The sequence below is a fragment of the Otolemur garnettii genome, unplaced genomic scaffold, assembly GCF_000181295.1.
Source record: "Otolemur garnettii isolate 467f Iridium unplaced genomic scaffold, OtoGar3 scaffold00087, whole genome shotgun sequence".
Lineage (NCBI taxonomy): Eukaryota > Metazoa > Chordata > Mammalia > Primates > Galagidae > Otolemur > Otolemur garnettii.
The window spans coordinates 7,038,396-7,062,233 of record NW_003852482.1 but is presented as its reverse complement, the minus strand read 5'-3'; the positions used below and the strand labels follow the sequence as shown (position 1 = coordinate 7,062,233).

General features: G+C 56.8%; 1 protein-coding gene across 1 annotated transcript in view; it reads left to right on the top strand.

Moving 5' to 3' along the window:
• HMCN2 (hemicentin 2) overlaps window positions 1-23,838 on the top strand; it is a 142,732-nt gene that overhangs the window by 58,866 nt on the left and 60,028 nt on the right. Inside the window, exons 23-38 of the mRNA XM_012808266.2 lie at window positions 5,183-5,310; window positions 8,197-8,451; window positions 9,473-9,559; window positions 12,643-12,837; window positions 13,878-14,008; window positions 14,303-14,450; window positions 14,646-14,772; window positions 15,472-15,626; window positions 16,600-16,878; window positions 18,124-18,402; window positions 19,025-19,133; window positions 19,341-19,510; window positions 20,633-20,787; window positions 21,127-21,223; window positions 21,748-21,843; window positions 22,683-22,859. Coding sequence (XP_012663720.1) covers window positions 5,183-5,310; window positions 8,197-8,451; window positions 9,473-9,559; window positions 12,643-12,837; window positions 13,878-14,008; window positions 14,303-14,450; window positions 14,646-14,772; window positions 15,472-15,626; window positions 16,600-16,878; window positions 18,124-18,402; window positions 19,025-19,133; window positions 19,341-19,510; window positions 20,633-20,787; window positions 21,127-21,223; window positions 21,748-21,843; window positions 22,683-22,859 — 2,588 coding nt within the window. The remainder of the gene's footprint in view (window positions 1-5,182; window positions 5,311-8,196; window positions 8,452-9,472; window positions 9,560-12,642; window positions 12,838-13,877; window positions 14,009-14,302; window positions 14,451-14,645; window positions 14,773-15,471; window positions 15,627-16,599; window positions 16,879-18,123; window positions 18,403-19,024; window positions 19,134-19,340; window positions 19,511-20,632; window positions 20,788-21,126; window positions 21,224-21,747; window positions 21,844-22,682; window positions 22,860-23,838) is intronic.

Genomic DNA, 23,838 nt, shown 5'->3' with positions numbered 1-23,838 from the left:
GTGCTGCCTGGGCTTATGGGGACGTGCCTGCTCTCCTGCTCTCTTCCTCTTGTGCATTGTACTTGGCCGTTTGGTCTATATCGGCTTCCTCTTCCTAGACTTCTCCGGCTTGCCTTTTCCACCTGTGCCTTCCAGACAAGGGCCTGTGGTGCTAGTGTCCATATGTGAGACAGATACCTTCCAGGTCAGGCTCACCCCGCTTCCCCGGGCCCTCGTAGACAGGAGTGTCTGTTCAGGGCTGCCTGCCGGTGTGCCCTGTCAGAGAGGACCAGCCCTCTGGTGGTCTGGGTGACCTCGGGGAGTGCTGTTCACCTGACAGCCACTGACCCTCCTCTGCTTTTAAACCGAGGTGGCGGCCTCACAGGAGGGGCTGGGCTGCACACGGACAACCCATACTCTGAGCAGCCTGAAGTAGCGTTTCCTCTGTAGCAGCAGCCTCTAGCCCACCTTGACCCCAGTATCTCTTTCTCAGTTGAATGAATGAATGATGAACGAAAGAATGAGCCATGGGCCGACCAGGCCTGATATACCAGGATGGGGGAATCCAGCCTGCAGTGGCCAGGGAGGCCCCCAGGAAGGGCTGTAGCCTATACTGCCTGGAAAGGGTGTGGGAGGGAGGTGTGGAGAGCAGAGCCCACTGTGAGAGAAGGTGAGACAGGGTGGACCTGTATGGACAGGGGACAGCTGGGATCTGCCATCATACGTCCTATGGGCCAGGTCCTATGCTAAGGGCTGGGGACTTCTGGGGAACTGGGCACCCCTGACTCCTCCCTTCATGCCACCATCAGATAATAGCAGGTGGTAACAGGTGTGATGAATTCCTGGGAGAGGCTTCCCTGGCCACAGAGGACAGCCTTGAGGTGTATGCTGAGGAGGAGGCAGCCAGGTGTGCCCAGGGTTTGCATTTTCCCGAGCTCTTTGGTGTCTCCTGGCAGCCATCTGCCTGTTGGACGAGGCCGTGGATTGGCCCTTGGTGATCCCCTCTCCATTCTGACATCTGCGTGTGCCCCGCTGCTGACAGGGAAGGCTCGCGCCAGATGGATGTCATAAACAGGAAATTCCCCTCAAACCTCTCTGCACTCATCTGGGTGCCGCACAGAGCCATCTGGCTGCACACGCCCGTGAAGTTGCTCCTGCTAATTACGCCACACGCAGCCTGTTCCTTGGAGAGACTCACGTCCTCCTCATTTCCTGCCATCGCTCCCCTGCCTCTGCTTCCCCACGGAGCCTCTGAAATGTGGCGGGAGGGCCATGGGGAGAGGGAACAGATGGTGGGCGGCCCTGGAAGTCCCAGGCCCCGGAGCTTGGACAGGGTCATGGGGAAGAGTCACTCTGCACCAGGTCTGGGCCAGATTCCCAAGATACCAGGGCAAATGAGAGCAGTGGGGATGGTGAAAAGCCAGCGTGGTGAGGGCAGAATGTGCACACTGCTGTGGGACCCCTGGGTCAGACCTGCCAGCCTGGGGCACAGAGGCAGCTTCCTGGAGGAGGCAGCATTTCCATGTTCAGAGAGGAGCAGGTGTTATCAGGGAGCGGGAAGTGGAGGCATGTTCCAGGTGGAAAGAGCAGCTCACGGTGAGGAAGGACAGTGGTCAGTGCCAGCCTGCAGGGTGCAGATGCAGGGGTGGAGGGGGCTGGGGTCTGCTAGAACAGACTGGGGACCAGTGAGCAGTCACAGAGAGGTTGAGAGCAGGGCAGTGATATGGCCAGTTTGGCATTTAGAGCAAACACAGACTCTGCTGGGCAGGCAGGTCTTGTCCACTGCAAAATGAATCTCCCCTCCTCTGTTGCTTCCTTTGTGATGTAGCAAGCTGCAAACTCTCAAACTCTTTCTAGGAAATGGCGTGGGGGCTGGTAATGACAAAGACAAAACTTAATTTTATTGCTGGGAATCGGTTCTACTTTTAGAGGTTTTCCCCTGCAACCTCCCCATCCTGTTAAGGCAGGCGTCCTCAAACTACGGCCCATGGGCCACATGTGGCCTGCCGAGGACATTTATCCTGCCCCCTGGGTGTTTTTGCCGCTGCTGCCTGTCCTGCTTAGCAGCTGACTTGTCCTGGGGCCCACAATCCGGTCCTCCAACAGTCTGAGGGACAGCGAACTGGCCCCCTGTTTAAAAAGTTTGAGGACCCCTCTGTTAAGGTATTGATGGGAGGGCAGAGAGGGGGTCTGGTCCTAGCAGTTCTCAGAAGACTTAGAGAGCAGCCTCTGAGATGCTGGGGTCTGGAGCCACCTTTGCAAACATGAAGAAGTTAGGGTTCAGAGGTGTGGACGGCCCTGCCTGAGGCCGCAGTGTGTCTGCAGCATAACTGGACCGTGGGACCAGAACCCCCTTTCCCAGCCAGGCCTCCTCCGCTGACCCAGGCTGTCCCTGTTGGCCAGTCCAGGTGGTGCAGTGAAGTCTGGGCAGGGAGAAGGTCTTGGCCTACATTTGATTGATGGGATAAGTTTCAATCCAAACTGCTGTGGCCCTTGTTTGGTGGATGTTGACATATAAACATTACTTAAAAAAAAAAAGCTGTATATGAGAAAAGCCAAATTGGGGTGGGGTGAGGGAACCCTGCAGGGGAAATATTTAAACATTTACACGTGGGCAGGACAATGTTTGTCTGGCTGCTGTTTTCCCTCTATTTCTTCCACACTTTTTTTTTTTTTTTGAGACAGAGTCTCTGTCACCCTGAGTAGAGTGCCAGGGCATCATAGCTCACAGTAATCTCAAACTCCTTTGCTCAAGCAGTTCTCCTGCTTCAGCCTCCAGAGTAGCTGGGACTACAGGCACCACCACACCTGGGTAGTTTTTTCTATTTTTAGTAGAGACCGATCTCAATCTTGCTCAGGCTGGTCTTGAACACATGAGCTCAAGCAATCTATTGGCCTCCGCCTCCTAGAGTGCTGGGGTTACAGGTGTGAGCCACCACACTGGCCTCCTCCAGACTTAAAGACAGGGCAAGCTGCTTAGGGCTGCCCAGCTGGTGGGAGGCTGGAGGGTGAGAACCCATACAGCAGCAGGGGTTCATGTCACGCTGATAGCAGGGCACTTCCTGTGTCCCTGGCACTGCAGGCTTTGTGTGTGTGATGTCACTTCCTACTTGCCATTTCCTGTGATTGCAGATGTGGGCACTGAAGCTTAGGGAGATGGAGTCCTTGGTCTAAGGCCCACTTGTGAGAGGCACAATGAGGGTTCTCACTGGGGCCACTGGTCATCAAAGCCCTGCTCCCATCTGCTCGGCCACGCTGCTTCTTGGGGAAGGGATACTTGTTCATGTCCCTGGCCAGAGTTCCCAGCTGGTGGTCACTTGGCCACCTGTATCAGCCACCTAGGGCCTTGGTAAAGCCCTACTTCCTGCCCCATTCCTACCCATTACTGAATCAGAGTCGCTGGTGGGGCCTGGGAATCTGTGTGTTTCACATACAGCCAGGGAGTTCTGAGGAGAACCCCTGCCCTGCATGGTGCGAGGCCTGTGAGAACTGAGGGTGATGCATCTGTGGCCCGGGAGGGCTGCTGCCGTGCACACGAGACATATTACAGCGTTGTGCAGAGAGCTCTGCTGGTGACGGAAAGAGAGCAAACATAAGAGAGAGGAGGCAGGACAAAGAAAGGTCTAAATGTTTAAGTGTCCACTCAAAAGGGAGCAAATCAATACATGGTGATACGATCATGCAAAGGAATATTATACAACAGTGAAAATGAATGGATCTGACCTACACGCCCATGCATGATGCCGTTTATGTGGATGTTTTAAACATGCAAAACAGTGCTGGGTCCTGTTTATGCAAGTGCTATTATCACCATGGAAACAGCTGACCTTTGTTGAGGGCCTTCTGCTCCAGATGCTATGCTGTGGATTAGATCATTCAGTTCTTTTGACAGCCATATGAGGGATAAGCCCTGCTGTTGGCTGTTTCCCAAAATGAGACAACTGAGACACAGAAGGGCTGAGTGACCTGGACAGCCTCACACAGCACACGGCTGAAGAGTTTGGCTGGGGGCAGTCTAGCCCAGCACCTGGGCTCTAGACCCCACCAGCCAGTGTATCATCCCCAGCATCAGAGAACTTGTCCCAAGTGCCTCCGGATGCTGGGGACAGACTGGAGGAGAGGGTTGTGGATGGAAGGGTTATTGCCCCATTTTATAGACGGGGTGACAGAGGCATACCAGGGCAAAGTCAGAAGCCCCAAAGGGCACAGAGTGAACCCTTGATGATATCAACTGTCTGATAGCCACACGCCCAGCTCTTTGCAGTATCTCAGGTGATCCTTGCAGCCACCCTGACAGGTCAGGGCTATAGGGGTCCCCAAGGATTATACAGGGGCTTGTGACCCCTGTTTAGCAGAGGAGGACATTGAGGTTCAGCAGAGAGGTTGCGGTCAGGACTGGAACCCAGGCCCGTTGGGGTATAGAGCCCAGCTGGTCACCTCTCAAGGGTACCCCCACCCCCACACTGGCTACTTGCTCTTGAGGCCAGCCAAGGCCAGTGGCCACAGCTGCCCTTGCTGTTTTATGGGGTCAGGGGCTGTGTGGAGCCAACACATATGGGCTGGTGACATCATGTCTGCAGGGGTCCCTTGGGGTCTAGCCCAGCTGCAGAAGCCTGGCTGGGGGTCCTGGATCCCTGGGGGATAGGAGTCGGGTGACTTCAGCAAGGTGGGCCACATTGAGGCAGGCAACAATGCTTTTACAGCTGCCTCCTGAGGCCCTCGACACCACTCTGGGCAACGGTACCAGCAAGCACTGTGCTTAGCTGCAGAGGCCCCGGGGGCTGGCAGCTCCCCTCACCTTGCAGCAGGCGTGTGTGGTAGAGGAGGGAGTGATCTGTAGCAGGCTCTGCTGGACCCCGTGGGGGAGTCTGTTGACAGCCCAAATAGAGACCTACTGAGTCCTCCCATTTTACACGTGAAAAAATGGGGGCTCCAAGAGGTGAAGCAGCTTGTCTGGGGTGACACAGCTGAAGACCCCTAGCTGGTGGGCTCCTAATCCAGTGCTCCTTATGTCTCATACCAGTGGACGCTGCCTGGCCCTGGCATGGTGGCTCAGGGCAGTGGAGGTGGAGGAGCGGGCAGGGGTTGTTGCCACAGTCCTGAAACACTTCCTAGGGGAGGTGGCTGGTTCGTGTTGAGTCTTGAAGCCTTTTCATGGGGGTGGGATCAGCGGGGGTCCCATAAGTGCCCCTTACTCCTGCAGGCATGGACTCCTCCCGTCTGGCTCCCTACGTTTGGCCCAGGTCCAGGTGGGTGACAGTGGCCACTACGAGTGCACAGCCAGTAACCCTGCGGGGTCCACCTCCCGTGGCTACGTCCTCAGGGTGCAAGGTAGGGCAAGCCCCTGCCTTGGTTTCTTCCTCCATCTCTGTTCCCCAAACCCTCCCATGACCAGGACATCGAGGTCCTGTCACCTCTCCCTCTGTGGGACCTGGGCGCCTGCTCACCTACCTGTCCTCAGTTCTGTGTCTCCTTCTTAGCCCCTTTCTCCCCATACTCCTTGGTTGGGGCCCGGAGATACTGCTCAGGGGCCCCCAAGGATGCAGGGCAGACCACAGTGGGGTCCTAGATTTGGGAGGCCTTGGGGGTTGGGAGGAGGGTCTGACAGCATCTCTGCCTGGTGCTGGGGCCCAGCCCAGGAGCCTAGGGCTTGGCGGTGCCAAGAAGCTCGAGGAGGGCGGCGCCTGTAGCTCAAAGGAGTAGGGCACGGGCCCCATATGCCGGAGGTGGCGGGTTCAAACCCAGCCCTGGCCAAAAACTGCTAAAAAAAAAAAAGAAGAAGAAGAAGCTGGAGGGTGTTGCTCAGAATCCCTCTCCTGCTGGAAACATCTAAGGCCCCCAGGGAGCCCCTTAAGGGCCCCAGCTCCTTCCTAGCCCATTCAACTAGGCACTTTATGTACCTGTGGGGGGCGCTGCCATTCAGTCAGCACTTGTATGCAGGCACCAGCCTTGCTCCTTACCCATTTCCTTTGGTGGAGTCCTGCGCACCCCACAGTGGGGCTGGTCCCAGTCCAGGCTGGGGGTCCTGGGGTGGGTATTCACCTAGGTATCCAGGTCCCCTTCAGGGAGTCACTCAGTCAGAAAAGCAGGGAATTTGGCCTCTTAAAGAACCTAGGAGTCATCCAGACCAGGATACACTGTGGCCCCAGGGCCAAATGTGGCCACCTCCTGTTATCACTGGAACCATGAACAAAGAATTGTTTCTACTTTTTAAAATAATAGAACCAAAAAACCCTATACAGATAATTTTTGTGATATTTTATTTTTATTTTTATTTGAACCAAGAGTCTTATTCTATTGCCCTAGGCTAGAGTACCATGGAGTCGTATTTCACAACCTCAAACTCCTGGGCTCAAATGATCCTCTTGCCTCAGCTTCCAGAGTAGCTGGGACTACAGGCACCCACTACTGGCTAGTTTTTCTATTTTTAGTAGAGATAGTTTATATCTATCTATCTGTCTGCCTGTCTATCTATCTATCTATCTATCTATCTATCTATCTAATTTTTGTAGTTTTTGGCCAGGGCTGGGTTTGAACCCGCCATCTCCAGCATATGGGGCTGGTGTCCTACTCCTTTGAGCCACATATATATTTTTTAATAGAGATGGGGTCTTACTCTTGCTCAGGCTGGTCTCGAACTCCTGAGCTTGAGCAATCCACCTGCCTCAGCCTCCCAGAGTGCTAGGATTACAGGCATGAGCCACCATGCTCAAACTATTTGGTGATATTTTAATTTCAAACTCAGTATCCATAAACTCAGGTTTTATTGGAACATAGTGCACACATCTGTCTGTGTTATCTGTGGGTGCTTTTATGTATAAAGGCTGAGGTAAGAGGTTGAGATAGGTCGTCTGGCCCATATAGCCGAAAGTGTTCATCGACTGATCCTTTACAGAGTAGTTTGTAGACTGCTGTTCTATGCTAACACCCCATTTACTAATGGACAGCCTGGGGGGACCCCAAAGGTTTGCCTGGGTTTGCAAGGGGATGGTAAGAGAGAAAAGGAGGCAAGGTAAGGCACAGAGTCTCAGAATCAGCAGAGCTGGGTTTGAATCTTGACTGTGCTCCACTGGCTGTGTGACCTTCGGCCAGTTTCTTGGCCTCTCTGAGCATTGCTTTCCTGCTTTGCGAAGCAGGGACCACAATATACACATCCCAGAGTTGTCAGAGGGTATCAAGGACATTGAGTGCTCAGAACAGTGGAAGCTGTTATTGTTCTTAGCAGTTGTGTGTGAGGACATGTGGGCAGGCTATGTGTACCTTTGTGCCCCTGGCAGGGAGCCTTCCTGGGCAGTGATGCCCTGGGCTGAGGGGCTGGTCTCTGACCAGGGCCAGGTGCCCACAGAAGGTTTTATCTTTGGCTCCTTCTTAGAGGCTGAGGAGTGGGGTGTATGCCTCTGCTTCCCTGAGGATGGGACACTCATTCTGGGGTCCCATGTGGAACCAAAGCCAGCTGGTCCCTGGAGTCCAAGAATTCCCCTGTGCTCACTTGGTCCGGGCCCTCAGGAAGCCACTGAGATTCCTGGTTGCTCAGAACCAGGGTTGGTGCTGACTCTAGCTCCTAGCAGCTGAGGGAGGGATGACTCTGGCCAAATCTTAGAAATTTTTGAGCCTCAGTTGCCTTATCTGCAAAATGGGTGGGAACGGCATCACCTGTACTATAGAGGGACTGAATGAGATGGTGGGTGAAACAGGGACTTGAAATCACACATGGGAGAGAAATGGAAACCACCATCCTTTCCACAGCTTAGCGAAAGGAAAGCTCAAGGCAGGAATCATGTCCAGCTAGAGAGACACTGGCCGCAACTCCTCCCATTGTGGGCCAGGGCACTGCGTTGCCTCTTACTTCATCTTGGGAGGAGGACTTTGTGACAAGGGGAAGCAGGCTGTGGCTGGCACAGGGTCCAGCACCTATGAGGAGCTGAGCAGGGATGCATGTGCTGCCTCAGTTTCCCCATGTGTGCACTGAGCTAGATGAATCCCGGGTGTTGGATGCGCTAGCAGGCAGCAGGAATGAGTCTCTTGTGAGGGTTGTGTGTTCAGCTGATGGCCAGACTGTTCACTCAGGGTCCATGCAGGGTGTCTTCATGTCTTTTCCTGCCAGTCTCAGGTTGCACCATGCTAATTTTGCTGATGACATCTGAGATGTGATCTGGTCTGGGCTCTGGGACCCTCACTTGGTTCCCTACTTGACACCCCCTCCCTGGACCCCGTCAGTGCCTCCTCAGGTGCAGCCAGGCCCTCGAGTCCTGAAGGCGCTGGCGGGAGAAGCCCTGGATCTGAACTGCGTGGCCGAGGGCTACCCTGAGCCCCAGCTGACCTGGTCCAAGGATGGGCAAGCCCTGTGGGGTGGGGGACCTGAGGGCTCTGTCCACTTTGCGGCCATCAGAACCTCTGACGCTGGTAGATACCGCTGTGAGGCCTCCAACAGCGCTGGGATGGACTCCTGGGAGGTGGAACTCAGAGTGCTGGGTAAGTCTCCCCAAACCCCAGAAGCCTTCTCTCCCCACCTCCCCTGGTCACTGCCTGGACTTCCAAGGTGCTCATCTCTGTCCCAGGTTCTGTGTCTGTCCCCTTCTTTCCCAGGACAAAGAGACAGCATGGCCTTCTCTGGGAGGACCTCCTGGCCTCCACAATCATGGGGCTGTCCTGTGTCCAAGGACCCTGTCAGCCCTTGGGTACTAACCACCAGGTCCTCAGAGCCACCAGCAGGTGTTCCCTGAACTTCTTCCCTTCTGCCCATGACCTTGGGGCTCTGAGTGCCTGGGTGGACAGAAGCACATGGGCTAGTCATCAGAGTAGGAGATGGATAACCACAGGCCAGTCATCTATACTCTCTGACCCCTGCAGTTTGCACCTGTGAAGTGGGGGAGTCCATGAGAGAATGTATGAAGCACCTGGCACATGGAAATTTCTGGATCAGTGGTGTTAGCAGTTGTTCTGTTACTTAGAAAGCTGTTGCTGGAAGGGGGTGGAGATGGGGGCAGGATCACACTTGGCCCCTGGTTTTTTTTTTGTTTTTTTTTTTTTTTTTTTTGAGACAGAGCCTCAAGCTATCCCCCTGGGTAGAGTGCCGTGGCATTACAGCTCACAGCAACCTCCAACTCCTGGGCTCAAGCGAGTCTCCTGCCTCCGCCTCCCAAGTAGCTGGGACCACAGGCGCCCGCCACAACGCCCGGCTATTTTTTGGTTGCAGCCGTCATTGTTGTTTGGCGGGTCCGGGCTGGGGATTCGAACCCGCCACCTTAGGTGTACGTGGCTGGCGCCTTAGCCGGTTGAGCCACAGGCGCCGAGCCTGGCCCCTGGTTTTTTTTGGCCCCTGTTTTGAGAGTACAAACTGATTTCCCTGAGCCTGCGGGCCACGGCCCTGGGGCTGTCTCATGGGGGCCACCCTGGGGAGGACAAGCCAGCACCTCTGGGCCTGGGTCCCAGGGTGGAAGCGACCAAGCTTCAGGCCCAAGGGTATGAGCGTGATGTTGTTGCCTCCTGCCAGAGCCACCCCACTGGGGGGCTGACGAGACCAGCGGCCTGCTGGAGCGAGTGGCCGGAGAGAATGCCAGCCTGCCATGCCCTGCCAGAGGTGAGGCTGGCTTGAGTGAGCCTGGGCAGGTGAGGGGTGGGGTGGGCTGGGGAGAAGCCCCCACCCACATTCTAGCAGCTGGCGGGGGAGGGGGTCACACAGTGGGTGGCACCCATGCGTTATGGAGGGTTAGGATTTCTCACTCCTTGCTGGCACCAAACTGGGCATTTCAGCCCATCTATGACCGTGTAGGGTGGCAGTTATCACTGGGGCCATTCAGCTGTGATCTGCAGTTGTGACCTGTGGTCACGCAGCCAGGGCATGACTCACAGAATGGGGTCTAGTCTGACCCAGCCCTGCCTGTGCCCACTCCAGCTGCTGGGGTATGACAGCTGAGGCTGAAGTGGCCCAAGGTCCTTGTGGATTGGGGGTTGGTGGTCCCTGCCTCTCCCCCAAACCCCAGACTTTCTCACAAAGGGTAGATTTGTGTGGTCCTGGGAAAACCTGGTTTTCTAGAGCCCTCTTTGGGACAGGAGCTCAGTGTGGGGCCCAGATGGCCACCTCTGTGGTTAGCTGTCCAGCACCGGACCCCGCCGCAGCCCTTCCTGGGTGTGTAGCCTCAGTTTCTTCACATGTATAAGAGGTCCTAGGAGCCCTCTGCACAGGGCTGTGGTGGGAACTCAGTGGTGTCATGAGTCTGAGGTTCTGGCTCCTTGCCTGGCACATCTTAGAGGCTCAGGGCCGTGCACTGGCTGCATGGCACCCACCTTCCCATGAACTTCACAGCCCTCACGACAGATCCCACCCCGCCTGGGTGTGTCTTTAGGCTTTGGGCTCTTCCATGACTGGTGAACGTGTTGCTCCTTGGGGATATGCTGTCTCCCCTGCGTGGGGTTGGTGTTTTCCAGGAGGTGCTGTCTGGCTTTCTTGGTAGCAAGTGGCAGGTTACAAAAGATCCTGGTGGGAGCCATAGTGCTGGCGGTCTCAGCGGTTCCTCCTCCAGCCGTGGGGCGCCAGGGAAGCCCCTGGAACAGGACTGGGGTAGGGGGAGGCAGGCAGGGGCAGGGTAGGGGCAGGTACCCGGCTGAGCTCTGGGAAGCCCTGGCTTTCCTGTGCAGAGCTGCCCTCAGGGAGAGATCCAGGTCCTGGGCCTGTGACCATGGTGCCACCTTGTGTCAGTCCCTGGAAATAGCAGCCCCTCTGTGCTCTCAGGAGGTGGGAGGTGGGACTCCCCACCCCTCCCAACCCCGCCCTGCACCCGCCAAAGTCAGCACCTCCATCAGCATCCCCATCCCTGGGCATTCAGGGGCCTGTCCTCTGGCCAGACTGAGCCACCTTGGCTTAACTGCCCCACCCACAAGTCTTCTGCCTGCCAGGTGACGGGGTGGGACCTTGGGCTCAGAGGGCTAAGGGGACAGCACCAAATTCAGTGCCCACACCTGAGTGGGGGTCCTGGGACCTGTGGTGATACTATCTGCTGCTTCCTCGGTGGGGGGGGGACACCCACTTGCTGGTGACTCTGGACTCTCCTCTGTGAAGTATGGAGGGGGAGACAAAGTGACAGTCAATGACATCTCATGCCCCCACCCCCCGAATTTTCCTGCCCAGAGCTTCGAGTGTCTTGCAGTTACAGTTCTTTATGGGTCAGAGTTTTTGCATTAAAGAAAGTTCCAGAGTTGAAAACCCATTGCCCCTCCACACCAGTCGCCATGGAGTGCGGGTCCCCAGGGTGGTGGGAAGGATGATGGCTCTTGGGGGAAGCTGCGGGAGGGAGGGTGTGTGTGGTATGTGATGCATGTGCAGTGTGTGTATTGGATGTGGTACATCTGTTGTATTTGGTGTATGTGTGAAGTGTGTTCCCATAGTGGGGGTGGCAGTTCCCAGCAGGGGACAGCAGGCACAGAGAGATCAGGTAACTGGCCCCCAGACCAGGGTGACTGGACACAGGCACAGCTTCCTAGTCTTCCCCAGCCAGCAGTGTCTTCAGCCCTTTAGGTCCTGGCCCCTGGCCCCCACACCTATGGCCGCTCTGCCCTGCAGCTGAGAGGGCAAAGGATCGGGGGTCAGGGTGTGTGTCTGTGGCAACCAGCTGCCAAGGCAAATGGCAACTTCAAGACAGGGGTTTTCAGGACATTGGTGTTAGTGGTGACAGTCCTGCTGACCAGTAGAGGCTAAGGACGGTGGGTGTGACGGAGGTGTGGGGGTGCTGACCTGCCAGTTTGGGGAGTGGCCCCATGGCCTCCCTTTAGCCCAGTGCTGAGGCTGGACAGCAGGTGAGAGTGAGAATGGCTGTGTCCTAGGGTTGCCCAGTGTGCCACCACAGAGCAGGGTGCACAGCTGGAGCTCTTGCTGTGACCTCTACCTCATGGGTGTATGTGCACCTGGGGTTTGGGTCTTTCACTCAAGGCCCATGTGAAGACCCCCTCTGCCTAGGCCCTGTTCTTGGGCTGGTGACAGTGACAGTCCACTCAGAGCCCAGCTGTTTATTGTGCAACCACTATGTACTGGGCCGTGTGGACAGAGGTTAGACATTCCAACATGAGGAGTGTCGGAGGATGCAATGGGAGTGTGGCCAGCAAAGTGATAGGCCTGTGCTTGTGGCTTCATGAAGGGAGGATCAGGCTGGGCAGAGCTGGTGCCTCCCACCATGTACACACCGACCCCACCACACCACGCAGTGTGCTGGGCTCGGCCAGCTCTTGGTTGATTTAGCACCTGCTGTGTTCCAGGCACTGCGCCAACATTTGAGGGTAGGGCAGGGAAGAAAATAAAGACCCTGGGGAGATGGACAATGGATGGTAGAAGCCTAAACAATTATTGTGTCCTCTGCTGCATTAGAAAGTTGGGGTGAAGCACAGAGGGAAAATGCAAGGCAGGGCTGGGGGTGTGGTGGGGGTGCAGTCTAGATGAAGGGACTGGGTGGTGCCTTGCTGACAAGGGAACTATATAACAGGCCTGTGCCCCAGTGCCTTGGGACCCTCAGGGACCCTGGGGGGACATGGGCATGCAGCCTGGGTGGGTGGCAGGTGTGGGCAGCAGCTCTGAGGGAAATGCTCCTTTTAGCCCAGGGGAGGTGCCTGGACCCACCTGCTGAGGTTCTGACACTCATGGAGGACAGTGCTAATGACTCTGCTCTCTGTCAGGGACACCTGCACCACAGGTGACGTGGCGGAAGGGTCCATCCTCAGAGCCCCTGGGGGGCCAGCCGGGTGTGGCAGTTCTGGACGAAGGGTCTCTCTTCCTGGCCTCCGTGTCGCCCATGGACAGTGGAGACTATGAGTGCCAGGCCACCAACGAGGCAGGCTCTGCATCCAGAAGAGCCAAGCTGGTGGTTCATGGTAGGCAGGGACCCCAGAGCTGGAGGTGGGGACCCAGGGACCAGCTTGTGCCCTCCTTCCATGTCCCTGGCTGGCAGAAGCCCATAATGATGCCAGGGTCTGATGTACATCTGAGTGCCCTGGTACAGCAGCACCAGCTCACCAGGGCCCGAGAGCTCCCTGCAGAGGAGGATCAGGTCCCTACCCCCAGGCACTGTCCAGAGGAAAGGCTTGTGGGAGTTGGGAGAGGGGCAGGTGACACAGGGAGTCACCCATGGAGAGAGCATGGAGGAAGCCCCTGGCTTTTTAAATGGCCTAGCGGGTGAGTTCATGTTAAAATGAGCACCAGCTCTGTTCACCACCCAGCTCCTTGGCCTCAGTTCCCACAATCCTGATGCCAGGGGTGGCTGGGTCTTCACTCACTGCTCCCTTTGGCTCTTCTGCCCAGATTGCCGAGGCCAGTGGCAGAGAGCAACAGAGCCCACCTTTAGGGTAAACTGACCTGAGGCTCTTGTACATCACCACAGCAGTGTATCTCACCCCTTGCCAATGGTGCTGTGAGTGGGAGCCCCCCAACATGGTGGGAGCACCGCCACCAACTGTCCCTGCAGGTGGGATGCACACCAGACTCCTGGGTCCCTGTTTATGACTCCATGTGAAGACAAGCCTAGGCCCCACCTTCAGAGATTCTGACTTGGGGGGACCCTCTCAGGTGGCTGTGACACTGGGCAGGGTATAGACCCACATGCACCCAAGGACTCTAGCACCTTTCATAGCTGAGCGTCAGAGAGTATAGCACCCAGGCCTGGACCTCCCAAGGTGTGCCAGTCCCAGGATGAGGCTACTGCAGCCATCTGCAGGCCTACAGGGCCCCTGTGGCCAGATCAGTGGCCAGGCACACCTTCTGAGATTCCAGTGAGAAGCAGAAAGGCAGTTGCAAGGCTATGGGAAGGGGCGGCAATTGAGGCTGCCTGTCCAGGCCACCAAGAATGGCCTGGATGGGCACCAGTGGCTATGACTCCAAGGGAAGGGAGGCAGCTTCTTGCTCTCTCTGCCCCCAGTCCCCCCCAGCATCCGGGAGGATGGGCGCAAGGCCAACGTGTCAGGCATGGCCGGGCAGTCCCTGACACTGGAGTGTGACGCAAATGGTTCCCCATCCCCAGAGATCGTGTGGCTGAAAGACGGGCAGCTGGTGAGTGTGTCCCTGGGCTAGATGGGCTGCAGGTCAGATTTGGATTGGAGACAGTGGATGGTTGTTCCTGCATGCGCCAAGGTGTGGTGAGGGGGTGTGATGGGTGTTTGGGGGGATGTACCAGGGCTCAGGGTAGTCAGAGACTGGTCCTGTGGGGAAGCCTGAGGGCTGCAAGGTGGAGGGAGCACATCACTGCTCTGCTCACCACCCAGCTCCTTGGGCCTCAGTTCCCACGATCCTGGTGCCAGGGTGGCTGGTCCTCCACTCACTGCTCCCTCTGGCTCTTCTGCCCAGATTGCCGAGGCCAGCAGCCACCACCTGCTGGATGGGGCCCGCTCCCTGCACTTCCCCAGGATCCAGCAGGGTGATTCTGGCCTCTATTCCTGCCGGGTGGAGAACCAGGCTGGGACTGCCCAGAGGGACTTCAATCTCCTTGTGCTCAGTGAGTGAGGCCTGAGCCCCTGCAGCTCCCAGGCGTGTCTGGCCCTGCAGCCCTACTCATGTAGGCAGAGAGCAGGGCCACCTGCCCAGGACTGGGAGGGAAGGGCGAGCTGGGCAGGAGCTCTGCACATGCAAAGACCCTGTGGTCAGCAGGGTTTGCAGGTGTGAGCGCTTTTCCACCCCTTCCCACTCCCAGTCCCGCCATCTGTGCTTGGAGCTGGGGCCGCCCAGCAAGTGCTGGGCCTGGCTGGTGCTGATGTGGAGCTGCGATGTCAGACGTCTGGGGTCCCCACACCCCAGGTGGAGTGGACCAAGGACGGGCAGTGAGTAGCGCCCCCTGGCGGACAGAGTGGGGATGGTGCCTGGGCCGGGTCACCTGGATGGGGGTTTGGGGGAGGTTGAACACTTTCAAGGAGGCTGACGGGTCTGGCATATGCCACCCGGGCTGGGACTGAGGACAGCACAGGTGCCTCCTGCCCAGCAAGAGATCATCCACAGAGACCTGCTCTGCCTTGGCGGATCTTATCATCACTCAGTCTTCTTTTGTTTAAACTTTTCTTTTTTAGATAAAACACGACATGCAATCAACCATTTTAAAGCCCACAGTTCAGTGGCATTTGGTCTTTCGCCGCATGGGGCAGCCATCGCCTCTGTCTAGTTTCCAATATTTTATCCCCCAAAAGGAAAGCCCGTCCCATCAAGCATCACCCAGCCCCCTCCCTGCCCTCTCTCTGGACACACTGGCCTTTGTGTCTGGCTCCTTCCTCTCAGCATAATGTTCTGAGGTTCATCCACAGTATAGCGAGCATCAGATTTACCTTCCTTTTTATGGCTGAATAATATTCCACTGTGTGGGCAGACCAGGTGGTGTGTATCCGTTCCTTGGATGCCGGCCATTCAGGTGCATCCCCCTCTTGGCGACTGTGAGTGGTTCAGCCCTCCTTTCACAAGCTCTGGCCCCCATCGGCAGCTTCCCACCCACCTCAGTGTTGGGCCCTCACTGACCTTTGATCTTCTCTCAGGCCTGTCCTCCCCGGACACCCTCACCTGCAGCTCCAGGAGGATGGCCAGGTTCTGAGAATCGCCAGCAGTCACCTGGGGGATGAGGGACAATACCAGTGTGTGGCCTTCAGCCCAGCCGGCCAGCAGGCCAAAGACTTCCAGCTCAGAGTCCATGGTAAGCCCTAGTACCTTCCAGGCCCCACCACAGGCTGCTTGGGAAGCTGCCCTCTGCCTTGGAAGGAGGATGAGGACAGAAAATGGGGTCCCTAGCCTAAGAAAGCTAGAGTGGGGGAGGAACAGAGGGCTTCTGGCTCAGCATTTCCCAAATTGGATGTTTCTATGCCAGCTTCACAGATTTTACTACTGATACTACTTGGAATGATGATTATTAAACCTTTTTCTTTAAATCAGCCACTTTACCCCAAAACACATTTATTTAAAAGGATATGTAAATTTAGATAAATATGTAAATATTGCAACTGTCCGTGGGAACCAGCGCCACTTGGCACTAATGGTAGGGGGCTGAGAAAACACTTACGACCCCATGTTGTGAGTGCTCAGTGTGGGCTGGGCGGAGGGTACCCACCTGCACCTGTGCTTCCTGTGCCAAAAGTGGAGGGGAGAAAGTGCTAGAAAGGTAAATGAAGCACACGCACAGTAGCACCAAGTGCAGGCGTTCTTGCCGCAACAGGGTGGAGGGAAGTATGGGAAGGACGTCACCACTCCCCTCTGACAGGCAGTTCTTTCATGCTGTATCCACATGCCCCTAGAGTCACCTGGGGTACCACCAGCGGTGGGTGACTGGCCCTGGGGGTCCTAAGCTAGGCTAGCCCTTCATTTCACAGATGGGGAGATTGAGGCCCAGAGCAGGTAAGTGACCTAGCCTGGTGATCCCAGAGAGTTAGGGGAACGGGGGTCCATAGCCCAGGCCTGTGGTTCTTCCTCACTTCCTGTATCTTCCATATCAACATAGCCCCAAGCCGGCCCTTCCTGTCTGTCCCTACTCTCCCCATGCCCTGTGCCTTCCCTGTCCCCACAGTAGAAGCGAGTGATGTGCACAGAATCTGTGGCCCAAGTGCCTGAGCTACCACTATTGCCTGCCAACCAGCTTGGACCACCTGTGACCAGGCCCCCATTGTCCTTCTCAGCACCCCCCACCATCTGGGGCTCTGATGAGACAGGCGAGGTGGCTGTCATGGAAGGCCACCCGGTGCAGTTCCTGTGTGAGGCCCGAGGAGTGCCCACCCCTAATATCACCTGGTTCAAGGATGGAACCCTGCTGTCCCCCAGCGCTGAGAGGGTCTACACAAGAGGCGGTCGGCAGTTGCAGCTGGGGAGGGCCCAGAGCTCAGATGCTGGTGTCTACACCTGCAAGGCCAGCAATGCTGCAGGGGACGTGGAGAAGGCCACCAGGCTGGAGGTTTACGGTGAGGGTCAGGGTCAGGGTCAGGGCAGCTGGGGTGGGCAATGGCAGGGACTCTGAGCCAGATTGGCCTCTGCTTGTTTCCAAAGGAGAGGTGGATGCTTGAAGCCATCAGATACAAGCAGAATAATGGGATAGAAATTTATCCAGGGAGAGGGGCCGTCATGGCTCATCCACCTTCCTTCATTTAAGGAGGAAACTGAGGCCAAGAGCAGGAAGGCCAAGGTGTCATGCAGAGCTGAATCTGGTTTGGGGCCCAGACCCCATGACCCCACTAATAAATAGTTAATCACTTACTACACGCTAGACTGTAGGTGCAGTGTGGCAGTAGCTCATTTAATCAGCTGGCAAAGGGTCTGGGGCTCTGGAATCCCTACTGACAGGTGACCACAGCAGAGAGGCTCTGCAAGGCAGGGAGGTTGCCCAGGATCACACTGCTGGGAGGCGGTGGACTGGCTCACACAGGGTGAATCCACTCCAAGTCTCATGCTGTTGCCCTCAGCACAGGCCTGACTCCAAGGAGCGTGGCTCTGAGGATGTGCAAAGTAGGAGAATTCAGAGGAAATGGGCGTCTGGATGGGGTTGAGTGAAGCCCTGGCGACATTTGGGAGGGTAGCACGCAACCCTGTGGGGTTACCCTGGCTGCTTGTGAGGAGACGGCTCAGGAGCTCCAGCCACAAAGAGGCAAAGGGCTTGGATGCTGGTGCCCTGGGGACCCCCAAGGGGAGTTGGGCTGTGTGGGGTCTGCAGGAAGCCCCCTGTGGATGGGCCCAGCTACCTGCTCAGGGACTCATATTGACATCTGAGGACTCCTGGGAAGTGGAAAGAAAAATGTATTGCATGTGTTTTCCCTAAATTTTCAAAGGGTTGCCAGGTGCAGTGGCTCACACTTGTGATCCCCATGCATTGGGAGGCCATGGTAGGAGGATTGCTTGAGACTAGGAGTTCAAGATCAGTCTGAGCGACATAGCAAGGCCCATGTCTACCAAAAATTAAAATATGAGCTGAGTATGCTGGCACACGCCTGTAGTCCCAGCTACTTAGGAAGCTGAGGCAGGAGGATCGCTTGAGCCCAGGCGTTTGAGATTATAGTCAGCAATGATTGTGCTGTTACTCTCCAGCCTGGGTGACAGAGAGACCTTATTCTGGGGGGGAAAAAATTATAGGGCCTATGATCCAAACAAGACTGAGGGGCTTGAGCAGGCTGGAGTCTGGCTCTGGTCCCTGAGCTCTGCAACCTCTTCCCCAGTCCCACCCACCATTGAGGGTGCCAGTGGAGGACCATACATGGTGAAGGCGGTGGCTGGGCAGCCTGTGGAGCTAGAATGTGTGGCCAGAGGCCACCCAACCCCCACCCTCTCCTGGCACCACGAGGGGCTGCCTATGGCAGAGAGCAATGAGACATGGCTGGAGACAGGTGGCGTGCTCAGGCTGCAGAGCCCAGGGGAGGCATCCAGCGGCCTGTACAGCTGTGTGGCCAGCAGCCCTGCAGGAGAGGCTGTGCTCCAGTACTCCGTGGAGGTGCAGGGTGAGCCCAGCCCGTCCCCCCAGTGCCGCCTATGCTGCGGACTTTCGCCCATGCCTGCTATGCACTTGCCCTGAGCAGCCTAGAGGGGACGGAGTGTGGCAGAAAAGTGACCAGTGTTCCGGTGTTGCATGCCACAGATGAGGATGCTGAGGCCTGGGCTGGGGGCTGGCAGGGCCAGGGGAGAGCAGAGTGAAGCCCCAGGTTGGAGAGTCCCTCATTTAAGCTGGAGGAAGCCATTCCGTCTTCTGCTGATGGAATGGGCATTTATAGAGACCTTCCTGAGCTGACTCGTGGGTGCTGGTCCCAGAACAGGGTGGGCAGGGCCTTCCGTCCACTCAGCAGATGCAGCTTAAGCACTGGCTGTGCTGGCCCTGTGTGGTACTAGGGCAAAGCAGGGAGCAAGGCCAGCCCAGCTCCCGAGCTTCAGTGTGCTGAGTGGACATTGTGTAAACAGGCCCCGCCTGTAAAGAGGCCAGGGGGCCCCTCATCTGGCCTTGGGATAGCCCTGGAAGGCCTCCTGGAGGAGGAACCATTTATAGGGAGGCCTAAAAGATGAGGTAAGGCTGGGAGGGATGTCAGGGGCTGTTTGGGTCCAGGCTCTGATGGTGGGTCTTGCCTACAGTGCCCCCACAGCTCCTGGTGGCTGAAGGCTTGGGCCAGGTGACCACCATTGTGGGACAACCCTTGGAACTTCCCTGCCAGGCTTCGGGTTCCCCAGCACCCACTGTCCAGTGCGTATGGTGTGGTGGAGGCTGTGTGTGTGTGTGGGGGGGGTGGCAGTAGCCGGGGGGAGCTGTTTCTGTCCCCAGGAGTATGGAAGAGGCCCAGAGTGGAGCAGGAATGATGAGAACTGGTGGGAGGTGCCTCGAAGCTCCCTGGCTTGTCCTGTCCACCCTTCCCTACCTCAGGCTGACCTATCCCCTCCCCACCCACCTTAGGTGGCTACAGAATGGCCGCCCAGCCGAGGAACTGGCTGGGGTGCAGGTGGCCTTGCAGGGGGCCACGCTGCACATCAACCATGTGGAGCTGGGCCACGCGGGCCTCTTCTCCTGCCAAGCCACCAATGAGGCAGGCACTGCGGGGGCTGACGTGGAGGTGTCTGTGCATGGTGAGTGGACAGCTGAGGTTCTGGGGTCACAGGGAGTCAGGACGCAAAGGCTGGGTGGAGCCAGGAAGCTTTGGCAGGCCTGGGAGGGCACAGCGCGTGTTTCTGGGCTGGACTTCCCAGTTCCCTGCAGATGTGAATGTGAGAGGCTTGTTTGGGGCACACTGCACACTTGTCATCTGTCCTGTCTGGCAGCCAGGCCCTCACTTCTCTCCTTTCTTTCCATCCACTCTCTTTGCGCTAATCATGCTGAACTTGATTCTGTTCTTTAAGTACGTCAGCAATACTTGCACTCTCTCCTCTCACCCTCTCACCTCTGAGCCTGCATACACTGTTCCCTGCCTGGAATATTCTTCCTCCTCTTTGCCTGCCTCGCTTCTCCCTATCTTTCAGGTACATCCTGAAACACCTCTTCCGCCAGGAAGCCTTCTTTGATTCCAACAATGTTCTAGTCTGCACTGCCCAGCCTTTCACCACCGTAGCCCACCACCCACTATGCTGGGGCAGCTTGTTTGGTTGTCTGGCTCTGCTGTCCAGCTCTGTGAGCTCTGTGAGGGAAGCATGGTGGCCACCTTTCTCTGCTGTGTCCGGGGCTCTAGTGTAGCTCTGGGCACAGAGTAGATGTTTAACACACAGAGAGACGCATGGATGGATGGGAGGATGGGTGGGAGGTTGGATGAATGGGTGAGAGCATGGGTGAGTGGATGGGTGGAGGGTGGGAGGATGGGTGGGAGGTTGGATGAATGGGTGAGAGCATGGGTGAGTGGATGGGTGGAGGGTGGGAGGATGGGTGGATAGATGGGTGGGTGGTGGGAAGATGGGTGGATAGATGAGTAGATGGATGGGTGGATGGATGAATGAGTAGATGGATGAATGGATGGGCAGGTAGATGGATATATGGATGGATGGTAGAATGTTTAAAGGGAAAGAACTGCTCAGCTGGTTCCCTACCTGGAGCTCCTTCTGCTAAGCCAGGTATCTGGGTGGGTGGGGGGGCAGAAGCTAGAGGCCAGCTCTTGGCCCATCCCTTCAAGTCTACCCCCCCTCCCCCAGGCATTGAGGGGGCTACTGGGAGCCCACTGTGCCCTTTCTGACCCTGATCTGGGCTCTCCCACCTTTCCCCAGAGTCCCCATCAGTTAACATTGTCCAGGGTGAGAACATCACAGCTCCTTTCCTGCAGCCTGTGACCCTCCAGTGCACAGGTTCTGGGGTGCCTCCCCCAAGCCTCCGCTGGTGGAAGGATGGGGTGGCCCTGGCATCTTCTGGGGGGAGACTGCAGGTATGTGCAGGGGCCTGAGGGCTGGTGGGCCAACTGGGCACAAGTGATGAGGGCACTTTTAGGGTCCTGGGGGTAAGGCAGGCACAGAGCCCTGCCAGCCTGGGGGTGGGGTGGGGGAGGGCTCAGCCTCTTCCTGGTCCCAGGAGCTTCAACTGTCAGAGGGAGAAAGTGGGGGACAGGGCAGCATACCTAGAGATCAGAAGGACTCCTGGATTCAAGTGCTTGACTCCTACTTGACTCCCAGAGCCAGGCCCTGCCCAGGGATTAGGGACATCTGTCCACACTGGGCCCTGTGGCTTCACTGTGTGCGCAGCCCCACAGCGCTCTGTGTCCCCCCAGATAGAGAAGGTGGACTTGAGGGACGAAGGTGTCTACACTTGTGCCGCTACCAACCTGGCTGGGGAGAGCAAGCAGGACGTGGCGCTGAAGGTTTTGGGTAAGGACATGGGGCCCAGGCCCCAGGAGGTGGGAGACTCCCCAAGACCCCTTGGGGCTGCATTGTGTGGCTGGAGAGTCATAGTTGTGCTCTTAAATTTAGGAGTGGAAGGTCCTAAAATGAAAGCATAAGCAACCACTCTGTGGCCCCTTCAGGGTGTTTTGGTGGAGTTTTAGTGAGGCCTTGCCCACATTTCCATTTACCTTTGCTTATCTTATTCATTTGGCGGTTCATTTGTGGGGAAATCTCTGTCCTTGTCACTTCCTGTGGCTGCAGGGGATCCCACCTCCCCACTGTGCCAGCTGTCGGCTGTCCCTGGGGTCTGGGCACTGCCATGGTCCTTGCAAAGTCGCAATAAACATTGTGCCATTGCCCTTTGGTCTCGGCTGGGGTGGGGTCCTGGGTCAGAGGACAGGAGTCATTTTGGAGCTTTGTTATCCCAGAACTTGGGGGAGAGTAGGGGAGGGGCACTGGGGTGGCAGAGCCTGCCCACACCAAGCTGAGGCTCCCCTTGTCTGTCCCAGTTCCCCCCAACATTGAGCCGGGCCCAGTCAACAAGGCAGTGCTGGAAAATGCCTCGGTGACCCTGGAGTGTCTGGCTTCGGGTGTGCCCCCTCCTGGTAAGACCCCTTCTCCTGGCAGGAAGCCACCTGCACATATAATGAGGTTGGCGAGTGCCCTGGACTCCCTCTCCCTGTGGGCTCCAGGAGAACTTGGCAGGCCCTTCTGCTCTCTTCCCATCTCCCCACTTCCTCTTTGACAAGGCCATCGAGCCACAGCACTGCACTGCCAGGGCCCTGAAGAAAGCCCTCAGGGCTTCTGCTCAGACTTGGCAACTTCACAGGGCCACCCTGGCCAGGGAGTGAGGCCCAGGCCCTCCAAGTCACAGGCTGGCCTCTTCTGTAGACCTGCAGTCGAGGAAAGGGCTGGGTGCTTAGGGCTAGGTGTGCCTGCTTGGCATGTGGAATAGGGGTGATGCTTATTGTGGTCCCAAAGGAAGGCCCCTCGCCTGTCCCCCATCTGAGCCAGATCCATCCCACTTCTTATGGGGTAAGCAAGCCCTGGGGCATTTGCCCCCTCCCATAGGGGCCCCTGTTGAGCTCTGGGGGGCTGGGAAGGATGTAAGGAGCTGCAAACACGTGATCCAGCCCTGTTTATGAGGCCCATATCCTCTAAAGCCCTCCCAGGGAGAAGTCTCCTGGGAGGGGTGAGGGACTGGGCTGGGTTTGACTATTCCTCCCCCCAGCTGCACCAGCCCCCACCCATGGCACTTTCTCTCTGCCCCTGGTCCTGCTAGCACTGCCCTGTTCCACCCCCTGTTCCCCTTCCTGGAGATCTTTGGCTGTCTCTGGTGCCTAAAAAGGAGTGTGGCCACTCTGGAAGTTTCTCTAGGATGCCCACTACACCAGCAGAGTCCAAGGGGCTGGCAGAGCCCCTCACATCTCTCTTCTCTTCCTAGATGTCTCTTGGTTCAAGGGCCGCCGGCCAGTCTCTGCCCGGACAGGTGTGAGAGTATCAGTTGATGGGAGAGTTCTCCGCATTGAGCGTGCCCGGCTCTCTGATGCTGGGAGCTACCGATGCGTGGCATCTAACGTGGCAGGCAGCACAGAGCTGCAGTATGGCCTCCGGGTGAATGGTGAGCTGCCTTGGGACTGACTGTAGGGGCCCTCGTCCCAAAAGTTGTCTTTTCATCTATTTTCCCACCCATTCACCCATCCACTCCACCACCCATCCATCAATCTATCCACCTTCCCATCCATCCATCCACCCATTTATTCATCCATTCATCTAGCAACCTGTCTAACCACTCACCTGTCCTCTTGTCCATCCATCCACCTACCCATCTGTCCATCTACTCATCTGTCTACCTATCTGTCTTTCCATCCATCCACCCAGCCAGCCAGCCAGACAGCCAACCAGCCATCCACGCATGAAAATATTTGACCATCCATCCATTGATTCAACCGTCCATCTCTCCAATCCTCTGCCCGTCCATCCATCCACCCATCTAACCACCCATTTGTCCATCCACCCATTCATCGATTTGGCCACCCATTCCTCCCCCCATCTGTCTTCTATCCAACCACATTTATGGTATCCTTGCTCTGAGGCAGACCCTGGGGCTACAGCTCTGAATAAGGGAGACCTTGGAGCTTTCTGTCTAGCAGAAGAAGCAGTAATGAGATTATTATCCAAAGTATGAGAGGACGACAAGTATGATAAGGGCTAGTAAATGTGGGGCATAACTGAGGGCCTGTAATGGGGCATTGACCTGGCCTGGGGAGCCCAGGGGGCATCTTGGATACCTGGCACCTAAACTGAGACCTCCAGCAAGGCTGAGGCTGCAGACTTGGGGAATTGGAAAAAGTGTGGCTTGGGACCTGGAGCTGACAGCACAGTGAGAGGAGGGGTGTGAGTGGCACTGTGGCTGTGTGGAGGCTGGACCTTCATGGCCCCATGGGCCATGGGAAGGTCTGGGCATTATCCTTGGAGGAGTAGGTCACAGCCAGGGGCATAGGACCTGGGCATTAAGGCTCGTGCCTTCCAGATACGGTAGAATCTTCTCACTTTCTGCCCCAGAGGGATTACCTGTAAGATAGTGTTTCCTGGCTTGG